The sequence below is a fragment of the Triturus cristatus genome, chromosome 7 (assembly GCF_964204655.1).
Source record: "Triturus cristatus chromosome 7, aTriCri1.1, whole genome shotgun sequence".
Classification (NCBI taxonomy): Eukaryota; Metazoa; Chordata; class Amphibia; order Caudata; family Salamandridae; genus Triturus; species Triturus cristatus.
In genome coordinates, this window is record NC_140590.1 from 384573127 (window position 1) to 384592968 (window position 19842).

General features: G+C 43.3%; 1 protein-coding gene across 2 annotated transcripts in view; it reads right to left on the reverse strand.

Moving 5' to 3' along the window:
• Nucleotides 1-7309: 7309 nt before the first annotated feature.
• Nucleotides 7310-19842, reverse strand: part of LOC146809745 (uncharacterized) — a 66998-nt gene continuing 54465 nt past the window's right edge. The window contains exons 1-3 of one of the 2 annotated variants that reach the window (XM_085614373.1): nucleotides 13867-14041; nucleotides 9105-9329; nucleotides 7310-7777 (exon numbers count right to left, since the gene is read on the reverse strand). In XM_085614373.1, coding sequence (XP_085470499.1) covers nucleotides 7630-7777; nucleotides 9105-9329; nucleotides 13867-13955 — 462 coding nt within the window. In that variant the 5' untranslated portion in view covers nucleotides 13956-14041 and the 3' untranslated portion in view covers nucleotides 7310-7629. Of the gene's footprint in view, nucleotides 7778-9104; nucleotides 9330-13866; nucleotides 14042-19842 lie in introns of those variants that run through there. The other variant, XM_085614374.1, reaches the window with a different exon arrangement.

A 19842-nucleotide genomic window follows, 5' to 3' on the forward strand; every position in this document is an offset into this window, starting at 1 on the left:
CCTGTACTTGTGAGATTCCACCAAATAAATTGTCCATTAATTTCTGGAATACACTTGCGGCTGATGCCAACCCAAACGGCAATCTTAAATATTTAAAGGCTCCAAAAGGAGCCACGAATGCAGTGAGGGCTTGACAATCTTGGGAAAGCCTGATCTGGTGGTAAGCGGAGTGTAAGTCAATGGTGGAAAAGAATTTAGACTTACCAACTTTCGCTAGCATCTCTTGTATGATTGGCAGAGGATGGCAATCTACCAGGATATTCTGGTTTAAGGATCTTAAAGTCTACACACAACCTAAGGTCTCCATTTTTTTTCCGTAAAACTACCAGACTAATCCATTCTGATGAGTTAATAGGAGATATTATGTTTTCACTTTGGAGATTGTCAAGTAAAGTTTTCAATTCCTCTCTAATACTAAGTGGTACTGGTCTCACTTTGTGTATAATTGGTGTGGCATTTTTTTTAGTGTTATATTGTGTTCATAGCCTTTCACCACCCCCACTGTGTCTTTGAATAATTTGGAAATAAGTTTATAATGTCTCCTACCTTCATGTCTGATTGAATACATGCCACAAAATTCGAAGGAACATCACCAAGTACTATAGGAGGATCTTGCCCAGGGCGTAATATTATGCCCAGTAAAGCAAGATCCTTCCACCCGATAATGTCTCTTCCTCTAACAGCCACACATATGTTAGTTTTAACAGCTCTACCGAGGTATTCTACTTTGTCCCAAAAATAGCCTAGGAGATCTATGTCTTGCTCTCCAAATGCTTTTGGATTGATGTCAGGAGCTAACAGTGGCATTCCATACTGTCAAAGTTTGTTGAATGTTTTATCTGCAAGAATAGTGACAGGGGCTCCTGAATCAGCCATTGCCAATATTGTTTTCCCATCAATGATCATGTCAACCAAAGGACCTTTAATCGGTTTCCCCAATGATTCTGGTACTTCAATAGTCACTACCACATTTACAAATTGTGCCGTACAATCTTGTACTTCTTGACTCTCTAAATTAATATTAGACACTTTAACTCTGTTTGGATTGGCACTCATGTTAGTTCTGCAGGCTCCTTGAAAATGCCCAATCTTATGGCATTTTGTACACTTCTTCCCTAATGCAGAACAACCAGGATTATTTCCTATGTGGTTTCTTGAACCACACCGGAAACAAACTAACTGCCCCCTTGAAGGTTGATTTTTATAATTCTTATTTTTGTAATACATTTGCTTATTATTGATGGCACATATTGCATTATCATCAGAAACTAAGTTCACATTTGATGAACCTGAGGATTGTGTAGCTGTGTGTTTAGAGGAGGTTAAAAGTTGATTGGATTGACCAGACAAAACTTTGGACGTGACAATCGACCTCTCAATGCTTTTTGCTATGTCGATTGTCTCGGCCAAAGTCGGATTGCATGAGGTAAGTAGTCGCTCTTGAATTTTCTTTGAAAAACAATGAAATACAAATTGATCTCTAATATAAGTATCAATATCAGGACCAAATTCACATTTCAGCTAACACTCTCAGAGTCGCTATATAGTCTTCTACTGATTCATCACAAGATTGTTTACACATTGCAAAGTTAAACCTTTCTAGCAATACACTAGGTGTATCAGAACACTGTTTGGCCATACGCAATTTTCCTTCAATATAAACATTCCAATCAGTCTCCTGAAGAAGGTGCAGGATGTCTTGGTAAGTTATCAAACACTCTTCTACCAGCCGTGCCTAGATGATTTACTAATAAGGCCAATTTCCTTTCTGCCGAATAATTGTCTGTGTCAATTGCTGTTAAATAGTTCTCAAAATCCCTAAACCATTCTGCCCATTTAAGTTCAGGTTTCCCTGGTTTCAATAAATATGGCGCTGGTTGGATGACACCCTGACTTGAAGCCATTTGTATAAGAAAGAAACTTTAATTCCTGTAGGAAACAAATTAACTTGTTTCTATTAGAGTAATTCACCAATGAATTCTTGTTGTTCAACCAAAAGATGTAGGATTACATTTTATGGTTGGTTAAAATCATGAGATCAGTGCATCAATGTCTCTTCGAACTATAATCTAAACTTCAAACCATAAGGTGTGTAATTCACCGTGTTCACACAAAGCACTGTATCTTTCCTTGTGAGTGCTCAGCGTAGAATTGCCTGTTCTCTGGATCGCGGAATTCAAATGAAGCTTAAATTGAAAGTACGATCGTATTTTTATCGTTTATTTTCCCAGAACTCTTTTCCCAATTTAAGATGGCCGCCGACGTGTTACCACGTAATGCGTCACGACGTCTCCCAGAATGCAAAGCGGCAAGTGAGCAGAAAGAACAGGAACATGGAGCGCACACAGCAAAGCGGTGGAACGCTAAAGTCAAGACGTCTCGAGTGAGCCAAGAATGCAGCCTCGAGGTAACGTCAGTTGACTATTCAAATGATGCAAATAGTAACTGTCTCCCGATTTCCCAAGGATATGTCCGAAGGATATGCCGAAACTCTTTTTATATGCGAAGCAACTTACTTGGCTTCTTTAGTTCTTAAAGTATTGCGTCTTGTCGAATTGAAGTCAGGCGAGACGTAAAATCACCGATCCGCCAAAACAAACTGCTCTTCCAAAGACAGTAAAATCCTCAACTTCTCACGTAGTAAAAGAATCCACAGACGTAACAGTCTCCGGGAACGATCCAATATAATTCCATGTCATTATATGGGGAGGGGGTATGTAGTATTATGCATACTTTGTGGTTAATACTGTTGCTTTAATTCTGATCGTTCTAGGTTAGAACGATAATAGGTCATACATGAGGGATTCGACTAGGGACAGTTTAAGCTTAGACTCGGACTGGATAGAGCTACATATAATTTATCTGAAGACATCCATGTATTTTATGCTGGAAATTGGATACAAGAAATGAATAAAGAAGTCTTGAGAAACACTGCGCCTACTGGGATTATTACAGAGAGACCAGACATTTAAGCCTTTCACTACATATAGAATTCACTTTTAACTTGTCCTACTTATAACTGCCCAATTTTCCTGAAATGATCCCAGGATCTCCCATGCACAGAAATCAGTAATTTTGCTCATTCTTAATAGTTGAAAGTGACTCTTCTTTAAGTACAGCATGTGGAGGGTGAGGGGGGGTGGGGGGGGGGGGGGGTCAGCCCATATGTTCTTCTTAGTTGTCAGCTATTTTCGTTGCCAATTCTTTCCCCATCACGATGTTTGTATTGCTCTACAACTTATAAAAAACACAAAGCCGACAGATTTTGCATCGGCAAAACCTATTAGCTTTGCCAATGCTTGTTAGGCAGTTACGATAGAGCTGGCTGTACCACTGCAAGTAGTACTGGTCAGGTTTTTCTTGTAAGATGTATGTCCTCATAATCCTCTGCACTCTTCATCATTTGAATTTGAATCCATATTAAGATCCTTGTACCAGTGCTTTGGGAGGTAGCTGCCTTAGGGTTAGAATCGCAAAGACCTTCTCCAAAAACAGAGGGAACCAACAGTGTGGTACGTGCAGTCATGCGGTGCCAAGGCCATGTATATTAAATTTGCCACTATCTGATGCCAAAAATTATTTCTGGAACAAAGAAGGATGAGCATGTCGGAAATCTCTTGACCATGATGACGGGTGAGCTGGACTACTGGCTTTATACAAATGCCCTGTTACCCCACTGCTGGATTTGCAGTGGACAGTAGGCTAACCCCATAATCTGTGACTGTGTAACAACTGGCCAAGGACACCATAACCAGACAGCGATTTTGACTCACCCAGAAGATAGAAAAAATATTTCTCTTCATCTGGGTTTCTACTTGATGTGCATCACACTTTCCCTGGACTGTTCAGATTGGATCAGAAGTACATGCTGTGGGAGATTGCGAAAGTCAAATGACACAACGTTTTCACTTAAAACTTGGTGCAGCTGTGACAAAAGAATACAAGAATATATTGAGTGCAAGCTAACCAGTTTACAAAATAGAAATTCTGAGTGTGCAAACACTCATGTGGGAATAATAAGGAATGCATATCATATACATGCACATATGTGTGACTGTGCTAAGAACTCAAGAAACAAAAGAGGTAGGAAGAAGTTAAAGTTCCACTCAACTTCCCTTAAATGAACATATAAAATAAAATGGAGTGGAAGAGTTGTGCTGGGGGGACAACACCAATATTGTTGTGAGACCCTCAACAGTGTTGCTCCACCAAAGGCATGTCTCCCATTGGCGAACTTTGCCACTGATCGTTACATTATTGGGTCTTTTCCTCCACCAGGATGGACTGTCTCTTGAATCCGAAACCATATTGGATCCACCATGTGAGGAAAAAAGTTTAAAAAATACCTCCTACCTTTATAAAGGACACACTTTATTAAAAAGATCAAACGCGGGGAAACAAACCAGTGCGAATTGCAATGAAAAAGCTGATTAGGGGGTGGTATGATGGGGGAATAGCGCTACCCAACATTCAGCTGTACTATTGGGCTGCGCAGTTAAAAATAATCAATCAATGGATACACGCCCCGCAGTCCGACCCTGCGTTCCAGGTGGACAGATATCTATTAGGAGATGGAGGAGTCATGGCAGCCCTATACAATAAAAAACGACCTAACCCACTGATTGGCCCGACGGCACATACAATAGACGTATGGTATATGGCGCAAAAGAAACTGGGATGGCAGGGGGTTATCACACAGCTTACACCACTTTGGCATACAGGAAGGCTGGGAAAGCTTAGAAAGAGTAAAGGATTCAACGCCTGGGACGCCATAGGCATTTCTACGGTGGGAGACCTGTGGGTGAGGGGTGGGGTGGTGGCGTTCGAACGCCTGCAGGAACAATACGAGCTGGCCGCGGCTGAACAATTCAGGTACATACAGATTAGGCATGCACTGCAGGCAGCAATACCGCTAAACACCGTCCTGCCGGAGGCCTCTCCATTAGAGGACAGACTCCTCACTGACTACATGACGAAAAAAGCCACCTCCTTCACTTACCGTAAATTAGTTAATAACCTACCTGACCCGACACAGGCGCTGAAGGTCAAATGGTCTGCAGACCTTGGGGACATGGATGACTCGGAATGGCAGATGGCACTCTCGTCACCGCGGGAAGTTGCAATACCCTCTAGATTGAGACTCATACAGTTGAAGATACTGCACCGGGTATACTTCACTAGATTAACCTTACACACAATAGGGTGTGCCTTACACCCGTATTGTCTGCGGGAATGCGGAGAAGAGGGGACTTTTTATCATACTATATGGCAGTGTCCGAGGATTATGACATACTGGGTGGCAGTAATGCGGACTATCTCACAAGTGGAGGGGGTATCGGTAACACCAGAACCTAAAAGATGTTTGTTGAATATATGGGAGCCAAATGATCTAAACCATCCGGCACAGGACTGGGCCACATTAGGCATGATGGTCGCCAAACGGAATATAGCCAGGTTGTGGGGGCTCCAGACGCCCGCCGAGGGTCAGGGCATGGTGTGGGGACATGGATGAAGCAATGGTAGCAGAGAAAACTACATATGTTAACCGAGGTTGTCCGCAGAAATGGGGGAAGGTTTGGGGTGCCTGGAACAAGTACAGGGGCTTTATCTGTGAACCACCGGAGTTGCCGAATGAGGATATTTCCATCTGAAGCGGGCAGGGGGTGAGGCGCTATCTATGGGTCCGTAGATGAGATCTGACCACTATTATGATGTAACAGTGTTATGAGCGTTGACGTCTGATAATGTACCAACAGAATGCATTTGTATAGCTATTCCTGTGATTGTGCTCTGCCCTAACTTTAATAATAATAAAAAAATGTTTTAAAAAAAAAAAGATCAAACGCAGTGGCATGATTAAAAAATGCGAGATGTGAAAAGAGAGGTATTCGGTGTCTCTCACATATTTCTCTGGAAGAGCCAGGTCAACATGTTTCAGCCAACTTTGCGCCCTATGGGTCGATGGCTTGCGTCAGGACCAAAAAGTTATTTTCTAGGATCCCTTCACGAAGTCAAATTAAATCAAATGACACATTCCCTCCACTTTTTAACGTTTTGTTTTCTTATTTTTTTGTCATATGGGACTCTGTCCTATCCTAAAAGGAGGCAAAAAGAAATGGAAAACTATGTGATATGAATTAGACTATAGTAGTGAAGCTGTCCCATATTTCTAATAATGCATGCACCCAATGATTCAGTTATAGGCATCCCGGATTGGTTGGACATCTTGTTACAAAGCCATCTGTAGGTATCTCAATTCTTGCTGTATTTCTTTTCCAAGTTCATCAAATAATTATGCTTTCTTTCTGTTGGGGCAATGTCTAGACCATAGATGGATTCCAAAGTTTTCAAACATGTTCATCCACTTTTACCATTCTACTGGTGGGTTGCCTGACTATGTCAAGAATATTGGTGGTGGGGTTATAGCTGAAGATTTCATGTTGAAAGCACTGTGTGGAAACTCCTAAACTCCAAACCAATCATATTTTAATGCGATATTCAATTTAATGATGGTGCAATATAACTATCCTATAACAAATACAATGACCTAATGGGCATAATTTTGCAGACGGGCCATTCCTTTAGTAGGAGACCTAACAACAAAATAGCACAAGCGTCAGAGCAGGAGGGCAGGCTGGAACGATATAGTGGGCAACAGTAGCTTTGAAGTATAAAATAAAGAATACATTGGCGATGTAGATTGGTTGAGGTCTGTGAGTTTGCTGTTGCGGTAGTATGAGTACCATTGGCCAGTTAGTTGAGCCCTGACATGCGCTCAGCGGGTCCCTGTGGGTTTGAAATTGGTGGCCTGAGCTCCAAGAGAAGTGATGAGTTGAGCTACAACATGCGCTCACTGGCTTTGAACACAGATGGTGGGATTTATCAATGTCAGGTTTGGGATGATGTGTGATTGTTACTCCAGCAGATGTATCTTTATGGGGTTTTAAAGGATAATTAGAGTTTGCATGACCCGCTTTACAGAAACACAGGATTCTGCTGCAGGTTTTTAAAAGTCCAACAATGCTTTCACTTAGCGCTACACCTCGCACATATTTGTTATTATTTGAGTGAGATTGTTCAGAGGACACCTATTCCGTCTGCCATATTACAAGTTCCATAGTGTATAATGGAATTACAATTTGGCAGACGGGATATTCGTCAAGTTTATGACAGAGCTACTCTGTTCGTCAAGATCGTAATCAGGCCCATAGTTGGTTATATCACGTTAAAACAACCTCCTGTATCACTGGATGCTGTGCTAGCTGTAACTCACAGCCAAAATAATGTTGCAACTGGAGGACTACAACTTGTAGAGAAAAAGATTTTATTCCGGAAGTAACAAAAGCATGATCCACTCCTGAAAGCTAGAATATTACTGGCACACTGAAGAATAACGCCACTCAAAGCATAACAAATAAGGAACATAAAACATTGTGCCAAGGCATTCTCAGAGCATTCTCACTAGAGTCTCTACCCACAAATCCTGCTCTTAAATTTGTTGCACCATCAACTATTTTGCAATAAAGGATTTTTACAGAAACTGGCTATTAGTGCACCATAAAAAAATGTCTTTTTACAGAATTTTGTAGAACTGCACAAAAATGTGAATATAACATTTTCAAAATAAATCTACATGCGTGAAAAACCAGAATGGAAAGTGTTGCGGATTGCAGTTATGGCACAGGCTGGCAGGTCCGTTCGGCTGTCATTTCCTAGCATCCCCCAGCACCACCTCGTCAGCTGCCGGTATGCCGTGTATCGGTACATCCGGTAGTTGCTAAAAGCAGAAGCAGAAGGAATTTAGGGTTTCGCACCCGAGTATGTGCTTTTACATGATTTAGTGAGGTCATAACATGCTCACAAAAGCACCACCTCCCAAGACATACCACACATACCCTACAAAATCATGTTGAAACAGAACTCTTATGATGCACTCAACAAAGTCTGATTATGCAATTGTCTATTAAGGCATCTAAAAGCCCTTCATGGGATTACCTACTTACCACACATACATTTACTGTGCAATGGGCACCTGTACAAACCAAAGAAATAACTAAGTAATTTGGTACAGCCCACTCGTCTCCCCCAACAAATGCTCACAGCTTATTACAACCAATATCCTTACCATCCCAGATAATACATGGTCACTCCAGCACCCTTCCCCCAAGCCGCTTATGTTCTTGGGCCTCATTTACAAGAAAGTGCTGCAGCGTGCCACTGCAAGCCCTTCGACTGCAAAAACGCTGCAGCACTTTCAGAGCACAGGGATGAGACATTTTTACAATATGTTGCATTCCTGTGCTTGTCCCTGTGCTGGCGCACAATGGGCTGCCATGCGCCGACGCAGGCACCCTTGCACCATGGTGCAAGGATGCCTGTGCCATGGGGATGATTGTTTATGAGCAGGAAGGCTTCCCTTCCTGCACATAAAAAATATGAAATGTTGGTTTTCAACTTCTATGTGGGCTTAGCACACGTAGAACTTGCAAAACGTCGTTTTTTAATGATTGTTTATGTGCAGGAAGGGACACCTAAGATTATTTTCCTCATTCTGTGTGCTGCAGAATGCAGTAGATGGCACGCAACATTAGGAATAGTATAGTTTACTATTCCAACAGCTTCCCTACTGTTGCGTAGGCTGGAATTGGAATAGTAAATTATATATTTCTAATGTCAGAGCGCTATCTACTGCAAGCCGGTGTAATGACTTGCTGGCATTGCGTGGTAACAATGCGGTTGTTGTAATGCCACGCGATGTAATAACTAGCGTAGTAACAAGTCATATTCCAATACATTGGTGCTGTTTTTGTTACATTATAAAAGATCAAAATGGATTGAAGACGGGAGGGTCTTGGTTTCTGTTTATATTCAGTTCAAAAATGGGAACTTTTCAATTAGAGAATGCACTTTAGAAATAACTGTTCATTATCGCCTTCTTTAGGTCTAGCTTGAACAAAAGTTGTTAACCCTACATGCAGCAAAGGGAGGTTAGTCACTTCATGCATTAGTGCATGTAGTCTGGGTATTTTTTGCTTATGAGTCTAACTTCCAGGACTTCACTGCAAATCCTACTTCTTGTTTGCATTTGTTGACATCATACTCACTTCAGTTCACCGATGGACAGCTTGCCCCGTCTATACTGTGTCATTCGGTAGCTGTAGTAGGCCGTCTCCAGGACAAATGGATCTAACACCACAGACTGAAATGCTGGGTGGGAAGTAATGCAGTTCACATCGTAGTCACTCATGTTCTTCAGCATGCAGTTGTGTTGATGGCAGCAAATATTCTCCTCTTCTGCTTCCATGTATTCACACTCGCCACAATAACACCTTCAAGAAGACACACAGCACAGCAATAACAAGACAGCTAGATTTATTAGAATGTTTATGCTTATGTTCCTCTTATACAGAAGCCTAACATACAGCTTTGTACAAATATAATTTCTATTGATACTGAACACATACTAGACCAGACCAATGCTTAATTTGTGCAAGTGGTCGCCACTGGGTGCCACTCCCACAAGATTTGGGGCCCTGGACTTTTTTTCATCCTTGTAATTTGATCCAGCACAAAAGAAAGGCAGAAAAAAGGGGAAGAGAAGGATGAAATGGAGAATTTTAATGTTTTCCAACAGACAGGCATAACAAGTCAAGAAAGCCAAGTTTTCACTGAGACAAACGCTTTGTGAAATGTAATGAATCACTCAGGTGCCAATGAAGAGAAATAGCAGCATGACTTATCTTTCAGCAACAGATCTGATGTTTGCTAAGTACCTTGTTGGCCAGAAACTACATACCGTAAATCCGTTAGAGTTAATTAAGGCCTAGGCTTTGAGAACATGGAGAAATGCAAAGATGAACCCTAAGTCAGCCAAGAATTGATAAGGTTCGGAGCAGACCAGATGACTACCGCGACACACTCCACGCTTTCCTGAGTGGACTGGATTACACTTTGGTGAACCGCAGTTGCTCTGGCAGTTGGTCAATAGATTTATTCAATATAATCAAGGTCAAAGATGTGAAATACTTGATACCCCTGAAAACATTCGGACAATCCTGCATTATATTCCATGTAAATCAGACATTGATGGTTCAGGATAGGCAGTGAATTCTGCCTCTATTTTTCCTGCCTGCGGGTAAGGTTTCATTGACTATTTTCAAGTGAACTGAGTTCAGGCGTCTTGGTGGATGCATAAAGTTGAAACTAGAGGCAAATGTCTGCCTAGGTATGGGCTTTTCTTCCGTTAACTATTTGCATATGGTTTTAGTCAATTTAACCAGTACAACTGCCCCATTGCTCTTATCTTGATCTCCCTGGAGATCCTGCATCACCACAGGTAAAACAGCAAACTGGTGTAGAATGAATAAGTGAACAGAAGAATGATGCCACTTTTACTATTCAAACTATTGAATTTCTTGGCAGTGTAAGTAATATTCCAGTGCAATTAAAAAAATGCTTACAGTGAAAATGGTATATGGTGCAAGGCTGTCCTGACATCTGGAGCTGACGAGGTCATTGAGTGGTTTGGAACTGCCAAGTTTCTATGCAGGGTGGACCATGCGAGAAGTTATAGTGAAGGTGACCAATTGGGATGAACAGCCACCATGGCTAAGGTTGCTTATAAATACAGCCCATTTTCCTTAAACAAAACTAAGCTGTGTTTTAAACAAGTCTATTTTTTTTTTAAGTTTGTTTGAGTAGATAGTTGTCACTCCCTCCTCTCACTTCTCCCCTCCTCTCTCTCTCTCCCTGTACTCTCCCCCCTCCTACTCCCACTTCTCTTTCCTCCTTCCTCTTAAAATCCCTGCCGGCTGACCCGCCCCCCCATCTCCCCCAACCTGTTTTCCCCTCGCCTATCCTTTCTTATTTCTGCCTTACCCACAGCTCAGCCCAGAAGCCTTTTCCCCCCTGCCACTCTATATGTAAATTTATCTGCCTTTACTGTGTCTCTGTTTACTATACCTCAATGGAGTGTTTGATTTTACTTACGGTTATACTGTGCTCTTGAACAATTCATGTAATCTTGTCTTTGCACATGTAAAGCGCTCCGATACACCCGAGTATAGCCAGCGCTATATAAAACCTTTCAAAAAAATAAATAAAATAAATAAGGTGAACAATTGGGGTCAGCAGAAAGTGACCACCAAGGATGAGCAAACCACCATGGCTATGATTGCTTTTATATGCACCCATTTTCTTAAACAAAACTGAGCTGTGTTTAAAACAAGTCTATTTTTTGTGAAAAGTTTGTTTGAGTGGATAGTTGTCCCATGGAAATGGGAAAAGGGTTGAGGAGAGAAACCGAGGGAAACAGAAAACTATGGGTAAAGGACCTATAGAGAGAAAAAAGTAGTACAGAGAAGCTGTGGCTGAGCTGCCAAGGAAGAAGAGTCACCAAGATACATTAGGCACCCAGAGCTTAGTTGTAGACCTAAAAACAGATGTATGAGTTAAGGGTCTCAAAATACTGGTTGCAATTTGCAACTAATATTTTTGCAGCTAGTGAAGAATTTTATGAACAGATCTGTGTATTGATAGTTTGGTTCGTGGGGTACGGTGGCGGGTCCCATCCATACCCCTCTCGTCTGCTTTGATCTCATTATTTTTGCCGAGGCTGTGACATGAGTTTCAATGGCTGCCATATATCTGCTGAGGCCTCCACAACCCTCACCAACTGCCCTGATCTGGACACTCTACTGCCCACCGATGCAGATCAGGCCCGGGGGTGGTGAGCTTTGCACATAACCCGCCCTCACGCGCGTCGTTTTGCCGGAGGTGTCCGTGGAAAGGTGCAAAGTTGTAAAGCGGATACACAAAGCCTACGCAGGTCTCCTCCGCCAGGCCTGGTTAGGGCCCAACGCCGGTAGATTTAAAATAAAAGTGTTTCACTGCACGCTCGGTCCTGTACACTGTTCTCCTAGGGCCATGAAAACCAGTGCTGACTGAAGAGCCGGAGCAGCGCTAGTTACCACCTCAAGAGTGGTAAGTGCGTGTTTGGGAAAGGAACTTTCACGGCATGGGCTAAAAATGTAGCAAACGGACCGTGAAGGGGCTAGGGTGTGAGATGGGGTAAAACATGTATCGTCATTGGGGTACGGTGGCGGGTCCCATACTTACCTCTCGCGTCTGCCTAGCGGCCCTTTTGATCTCTCTGTGACAAGAGTTTAAATGGCTGCCATAAACTATCTGCTGGGGCCTCCACAACCCTCACAACTGCGCTGCTCTGGACACTCCGCATACCGATGCACTCCGCGTACTGATGCAGTGAAGGTGTCCCTCAAGGTTCTATCCTGGCACCCACTCTGTTTAATCTCTACCTGGAACCATTAGGGAACCTCCTAAGCAAATCTGGGATCCATTACCATCTTTATGCGGATGACATTCAAATCTACCTCAAGGTGTCTTCCGCACATGATCTCTCTTTACTCGACTCTACTCTCAACTCCATCCACAACTGGATGTTAGCTCACCAACTCATTCTAAATCCCGCCAAAACTGAATTCCTCCTCCTTTCGACCTCTCTCTCACCTCCTCCTGTTCAATCCCGTGCCACCTCCTCTACCCGGATCTTCAAAGCTGAACTCAAAACTCTTCTCTTCCAAAGACACTTTCAGAACTAATACTTTCATACTCCGGCCCCTCTTGGAAGTTCGCTCTTCATTGTAAATTTGTATTTTTTCCTGTGCATCCCTCACCCCTGCGTGCTGTGTTGGATTTTGTGTTTGTGTACCCTTCATTCTCAGGCCCCTCTTGGAAGTTCGCTCTTCGTTGTAAATTTGTATTTTTTCCTGTACATTCCTCACCCCTGTGTGCTGTGTTGGATTTTGTGTTTGTGTACCCTTCATTTTTAGTCTGTGTACTGTTATATTCTGTACCACTTTTCTCTTGTAACGTAACTAGCTCTATTGTACAGCGCTGACACCTTTGGGTAATGTTCGCGCTTTATAAAAATGCACTAAATAAATTTAAAAAAAAGAGCAGACTCGGAGATGGTGGGCTTTACAAAAACAGAAAACTGTCGGATGAGGCGGCGCTGCGCTCTCACGAGTGTCGGAAGTGCGCCACACCGCGGCTCGTGCGTGTGTCCGCGCCCGCGTGCCTGTCCGTTGAAGTGTGCAAAGTTGTAAAGTGGCTACACAAGACCTACGCAGGCCTCTCAGCTCAGGCCTGGTTGGGACCCAGCGCCGGATTTAAAATATGTTCACTGCACGCGCGGTCTGTAGACTCGTCTCCCGGGCCCGAGTCACACCAGAGCTGAATGGTTGATAGATCAGAGCCGGAGCAGCGCAAGCCATCCCAGAGAAAGGTAAATGCTGCTATTGGCTAGAAATGTAGCAGAATTAGTTGTTTATATCTAAAATAAACAGCACAAATAACACAATAACGCACAAAACACGGCAACGGCACAACAAAACAGAATACCACAGTACAACCAGACAATATCGTACACGGTGCACTATGTAATAGGCTACCGGCTACAATATGTGGGAGGTGTCTGGATCAATAGTTAACTTGTATTAGTATTAAGGCCTGGCGCATAAATGCAGCTGATGGGTCTTAGAGAACACACATCAGCTCCTCTGCATCACACACGGCGACATTTTAGGAAAGTCACTTTTGGTTACATACCTTCGACTCTTCTAGCTGCAACAATTAATAGTGTTTAGAAACAGTACGGAGGTATATAAAGCATGAGCAAGTAGAACTCCAGGATGTGTTCCCTTAGCTCCAACAATTGATAGCGCTTTGAAACAGAAAGGCGGTATATGCTATATGAACAACAAGTAACAATCCCGGGCATGTGTACAAGCTCCAGGCAGTGCTGCTGCCGCCGCAGGGAGACGCGTCTGAAAATCAGGTACTCACCAATCGGGGGTCTCTCCTTGACCCCAGTCTGATTCGTCCCATTCGGAGGTCTCTCCTTGACTAGAGTCTGAGTCTGACCAGTCTCCCATCTCAGCACCTCGGTCGCGTCTGTCTGCTCTCTCCCTTGCTTCGGTCGTCCGCCTCCTCCTGGCCTCTGTAGTGTCTGCGCTGTACCTCACTGCCGTCCGTCTTCCTCTGGTTATGAAGGGAAGGGGTCGTTGTGTCACGAATGCGCCCGCCCACCAGCCCCTCCCCACGATCCTTTTCATCCAGAAGAGCCCTCCGCTGAAATCTAACGTTTGCACCTTCCAAGCGCAAAAAACCCCGAGTAAGGGGTGGGGATACACAATGCAGCAACCGAGTTATTTAACGTTCGCTAGCACGTGCATCATTTGATGTAATATTCGCATCATGCATTGTTTGAATTTATAAAAAAATCGCAAGTTCTGTAATTTGGTATTAAAGCTCATTTTGCTCTGATATTTAAGAAAAGGGAGTTTATATTGACTTCAAATAAAGTAGGCCAAGGGGGCTCATAACTTCTGTCAGCATAAGTGTACTGATAGATAGCTTTCATGGATGTGGTCAGGCTAGGGAGGTAGCTCAGTGGTTAGGCACCTGTAAACAGCTTCCATGGATGTGGTCAGGCTAGGGATGTAGCTCAGTGGTTTGAGCACCTGTGGATGGCTTTCATGGGTGTGGTCAGTCTAGGGAGGTAGCACAGTGCGTTGAGTACCTGTGGATGGCTTTCATGGGTGTGGTCAGACTAGGGAGGTAGCACAGTGCGTTGAGTACCTGTGTGCAGCCCCCGGGCCACCAGTTTAAATTCCTCACTGGAAGGCCTTGCATTCTTTCAACCGCATAAAATAAGGACCATAGATTTGCACAAAATTCACATCTTGCCAACAATTTAGAAGAGGCAAGTGGGAGATAAAAAAAAAAATAGTAGGGAGAATGTATGTTTCTCCATTGACTTCTATTGTGTCCTGAATCGGCTCTATTGGCATGTATGGGACTTGCAAGTGTGCTGCAGGATCAGACAACTGAAAACTGTGAACATACATATTTTTCTTACAGGAGCACAGAGAAAGCACTATTGCAGGTAGAAAGTGCAAGACAAACTTGTTATGCACTGGCCTGCAAGAGCAGTTTACTGGCAGTGCATACTCAGAATCACACAAGACTAGCCCCTGTCGGCTGAAGCCCACCAAGAAATCAGGTTTCTGTATGCATGAATTGGGAGGCCGGAGACTCGCCTTGAAATCGGTCGTCACACGCCTGAATCGCTACTTTAAGGAAGGAGGGGCTGTGTAGTGGTGGACTTGCGTAGCATCGCGCGGTTAGCGCGCGATGTAGTTTGTGTTTGTTCGAATGTAGTCAGATGCATGGAGTGTCCGCGGGCGGGGGTTCGATGTCGGTAGGACAGTTGCCGTTCATCGCCTGCCTGGGAGGACGCTCCGTGTGTGTTGGGTGGAGATATATGAATAAAGACTTATTCATACATCTGGAGTTTGCGTCCTATCGTTCATCTTTACATTTGGCGACGAGTGACTCCACCCACATACCCACCCAAAGGAGGATTTCCGAATTTCATGAATAAGCCATCGTACCTGTATTCTTTCGCCGTCTTCGGAACAGGAGCTGCGGAATCACGTAACAAGTCAAGAAACGCTGACCTGCCGCCTGTGTGGTGAGGGTACAAGGAGGTACGTGGTCTTTGCCTGTAATTTGTGCGGAACACTCGGAGCACCCAGCCGGCGCGCGCTCAGCTCCCAGACGTCACTCGGCGGATCGACGTCATCACGTGACGCGACGCGACGCCATCTTGAATCGGGAGCATTAGGATTACCGGCAACAAGCACAGCGCGTCTGAAACCCAGTCATTTATTCAGCGACACGCACGCTTTATTTATTTACTTACTGTCAAATTGCCGTGCACCTGCTCAATTACAAGCTATGCACACGCTTGTGGTTAGATTTCATTAACAGTGTTTTTTCAGCGCTCCTGTGCTACTCACTGCGATGCGCACGCTACAACAGGGGATCATTTAATTGGTTATCGTTTCAAGCATCAGCCTGCCGAGCGTTTGATCATACGCTCTGCTATTTCTGTTCATAGCGCATCTGTTTCTCCCAGCGATGCGCTCGCTATAATTTGGGAGTTTCGAAGTTTGTGACTGACTATTGCTTAATCTAGGTCATCACAGCACAGCACATACATCTGGAATAGGGTTCATCATATCGTCCAACAATACATCAAGTATTGGATACACTGCATATCGTATTTGAATTATTTTTCTCTTTCTTCAACATAAGTGGTTTTTGAGAATTCATATTTTGTTGGGTTGTTTAAAGGTTCTGGTACACATATTTGTCCCCATAAATTGGTTGTCTCCTATGATGGCCAATGTTCAGTTGATAACACAACCCCCTCCTTTCCTTAGCAAACCGGGGTGCCCACCAATTATTTGGTCAGAATGGTACAGACTATTCGAAAATCATTTGGTAGCCATTGATGCAACAGAGTATTCACCTGCACGTAAATTTGCTTTACTCTTCGGATGTTTGGGACAAGCTGCACAAAGGATTTTCGATAGTAATGACCCTGTTCCTGCTCCGGCATCCAGTTCTGGGGACAACGAATGGAACGTATATGTAGAAGCCGTCGCTCGTTTAAAAAAACAGTTTTCTGATGAGCCAAATATTATGTTGGAGCGTCATAAATTCTACAAAAGGAAACAGGGAGAGGAAGAGAAGGTTGAAGAGTACATTTCAGCACTAAGGGTTTTAGCTACTACTTGTGGTTTCGGATCACTCACTGACAATTACATCAGGGACCAATTTGTTTTTAATTGTGTTTCACGAAAGATCAGGGAAAGAATTCTGGGTTGTAAAAATCCTTCTTTACCTGAGGTTACCGAATTAGCTCTGAGTATTGAGCGTTCCGTTATCTCAAGTAAAGTCATGTTAGAAACAGCTAAAACCGGCATTAATGTTGTGTCATCCGCTGAGGCAGAACAAGACAATCCTATTTGTACCATAAATGTCAAAAATAGAAATGTAAAATTCACTCAAAAGAAACAATTGTTCTGTTACAGATGTGGGTCCAAGTTCCACATAGGTAATTCTCCAAGTTGCCCTGCCATAGGTAAACGCTGTGTGATTTGTAAAAAAGTTGGTCATTTTCAGGGTGTGTGCAGGAATGTCCGAAGGTCACTCAATGTGAACAGTATTGACAATGAGATAGATACATGCAGCAATTCACTAAGTAATGTAATTGTTACACTTGATTGTGATAATGGATCTAACGGTATAAAAGGTCCTTTATGTTCTGCTATTATTGATAGTGTCCCATTGCAGGTAATGGCCGATTCAGGATCACCCATTACGATTTTAAGGGACACAACTTTCTACGAATTGTGGACAAGACAGGTTAAATTACTACAGTCCGACGTAAATCCCAAGGCGTTTGGGGAAAAAGACATTAATATGATTGGGTACTTTACGGGCACTGTACAATGTCTCGGGAGAGAAACCGAGACTAAAATCTACGTTGCTGAGAAAGGGAAAAACATCATTGGGTGGAAAGACTTAGCACGGATGGGACTATATTTAGTCCCAGGGGATGAGAATCCAATTAAGGTGGGTGATCTGCCAGTATGTAGTTTAGAGTGTCCTGTCACTATACATGAGAATGCACAAGTAGAAAAAATAATTTCTGAGTTTAAAGAGGTTTTTAACGAGAAAGTGGGTTTGGTCAAAGGATTTGAACATCACATCAGATTAGTTCCCGGTGCTCAGCCAGTCACGCATAAAGTACGCTCTGTCCCTTTGAGTGTCAAGGACGAATTGAAGCATACTTTGCAAAACCTATGTGATCAAGGGATTATCGAGACTACCGACTCTTCACAGTGGGTGGCTCCCATTGTGGTAGCACGCAAGAAATCCGGCGAGATTAGACTCTGTGCCGACTTGCGCGGGCTAAATAAAAATGTTATTGTGGATTGCCACCCACTGCCGAAGATTCACGAGTTGTTAGCGAATCTCGGGGGGGCCAGATGGTTTTCATTGATAGATTTAAGATCGGCGTACCATCAGGTAGCGTTGACGAAAGACTCGCAAGAGCTAACAACTTTCGTCACTCCATTCGGGGCATTCAAGTTCTTACGTTTACCGTTCGGGCTTGTCTCTGCTGGCAGCGTTTTCCAGAAGCTTATGGATACCCTTTTTCGTAACGTTGAGGGAGTTCAAGCTTACTTGGACGACATTTTAATTTTCGCAAAATCTGTGAATGACCATAATGTCATTTTGGAGAGAGTACTTTCTATCCTGAAGTCTAGAAACATGACAGTCCGTGCGGACAAGTGCAAATTCGCTGTGCAGGAACTGGATTATTTGGGGCATTCCATATCAAGTTTTGGAATTAAACCCAAGTTCTCTGTAATCAGAGCTATTGAGGACGCTAAGCCTCCTTTAGACAAGGATGCCTTACGTTCCTTTCTGGGGCTAGCTGAATATTATGCTAGGTTCGTACCTTGTTATGCCCAAGCCGTAGAACCTTTGCGCACACTGCTTAGGAAGGGTCAGAGTTTCAATTGGTCTACTGAGTTAGACAAGTGTTTTGAAGATGTAAAAAAAATGGTGGTGGCAGCTCAGGCGTTACACGCCTTCAGAGATGACTGTCTCTCTTGTATAACAGTAGATGCTAGTATCCATGGGCTCGGGGCAATTCTCAGTCAGAAAGTAGAGGGTCAAGAACAGACTGTAGCGTTTGCCTCACGTTCCTTGAAATCGTTTGAGCAACAGTACAGTACCATCGAGAGGGAGGCACTGGCATGCGTATGGGCTGTTCACAAGTTCAGAATGTATATTTGGGGACGTAGGTTTGAGTTGGTTACGGACCATAAACCACTCGTTTACATTTTTAGTAAAGTAAATTCACCTAGCATGTCGGCGAGATTAATGAGATTGGTATCCAAACTACAAGAGTTTTGTTTTGAAATTAAGTACATACAGGGCGGGAAGAATTTTCGTGCCGACTGTTTATCTAGATTATTAATGCATAAAGATGATGACGAAGATTCGGTCCCTGAAGAGATTGAATGCGTAGCTATTGTGGACGCAATTCAAGAATATAAGTCTGCTCTATCTGAATCCGATTGGATTTCTGCGAGCGAAAAAGATTTGGTTTTACAGAAAGTGGTAGAGTATTCCTCTCATTCTTGGCCTGATGTCAGGTGTTTGTCTGGGGAATTGCGTGTGTTTGCTTAGGTTGCTGCTGAACTTTCGGTGGAAAATAAGATTGTTCGGCGCGGTGACAAATTTGTTCCACCAACCTCCCTTCGGCCCTCAATTATCAACGAGGCGCATCTGGGACATTTAGGGGTGACTAAAACCATAATGAAAATCAAGCAGCATTACTGGTGGCCATCATTAGATACTCAAGTCAAAAAGATGATTGATTGCTGTTCCGTCTGTTTGCTGTCAGACAAGCATTGGCGCACCATCAAATCTCCTCTACACCCCACAGAGTTTCCAGGTAGTCCGTGGGAAAAAATTGGTCTTGATTTTTCAGGTCCTTATTCTATTCTTAGTCAGGACGAAAGGTATGTGATTTTAGCGGTAGACTATTTTTCGAAATGGATGTACCATAGTTTTGTGGCATCTCCGGACACTGATGCAACTATCAATTTTTTGAGGAAAATTTTTAATTTGGAGGGTTTTCCGAAAACGATAGTTACCGATAATGGCACACACTTCGTTTCAGAGAGAATGTGTTCATTTTTAAAGGATTCCGATGTCAAACATTTGAAGGTTGCATTATATTCCCCCACATCCAACGGGTTGGTTGAGCGTGGTAATAAGGTTCTGAAAGAGGGCATTCAATCCGCACTTGCTTCCGGGATAGATGTGACATCCTTTGTTGAACAAAAAATTTGGAATTACAATACTTCCCCACATTGTACCACTGGCGTT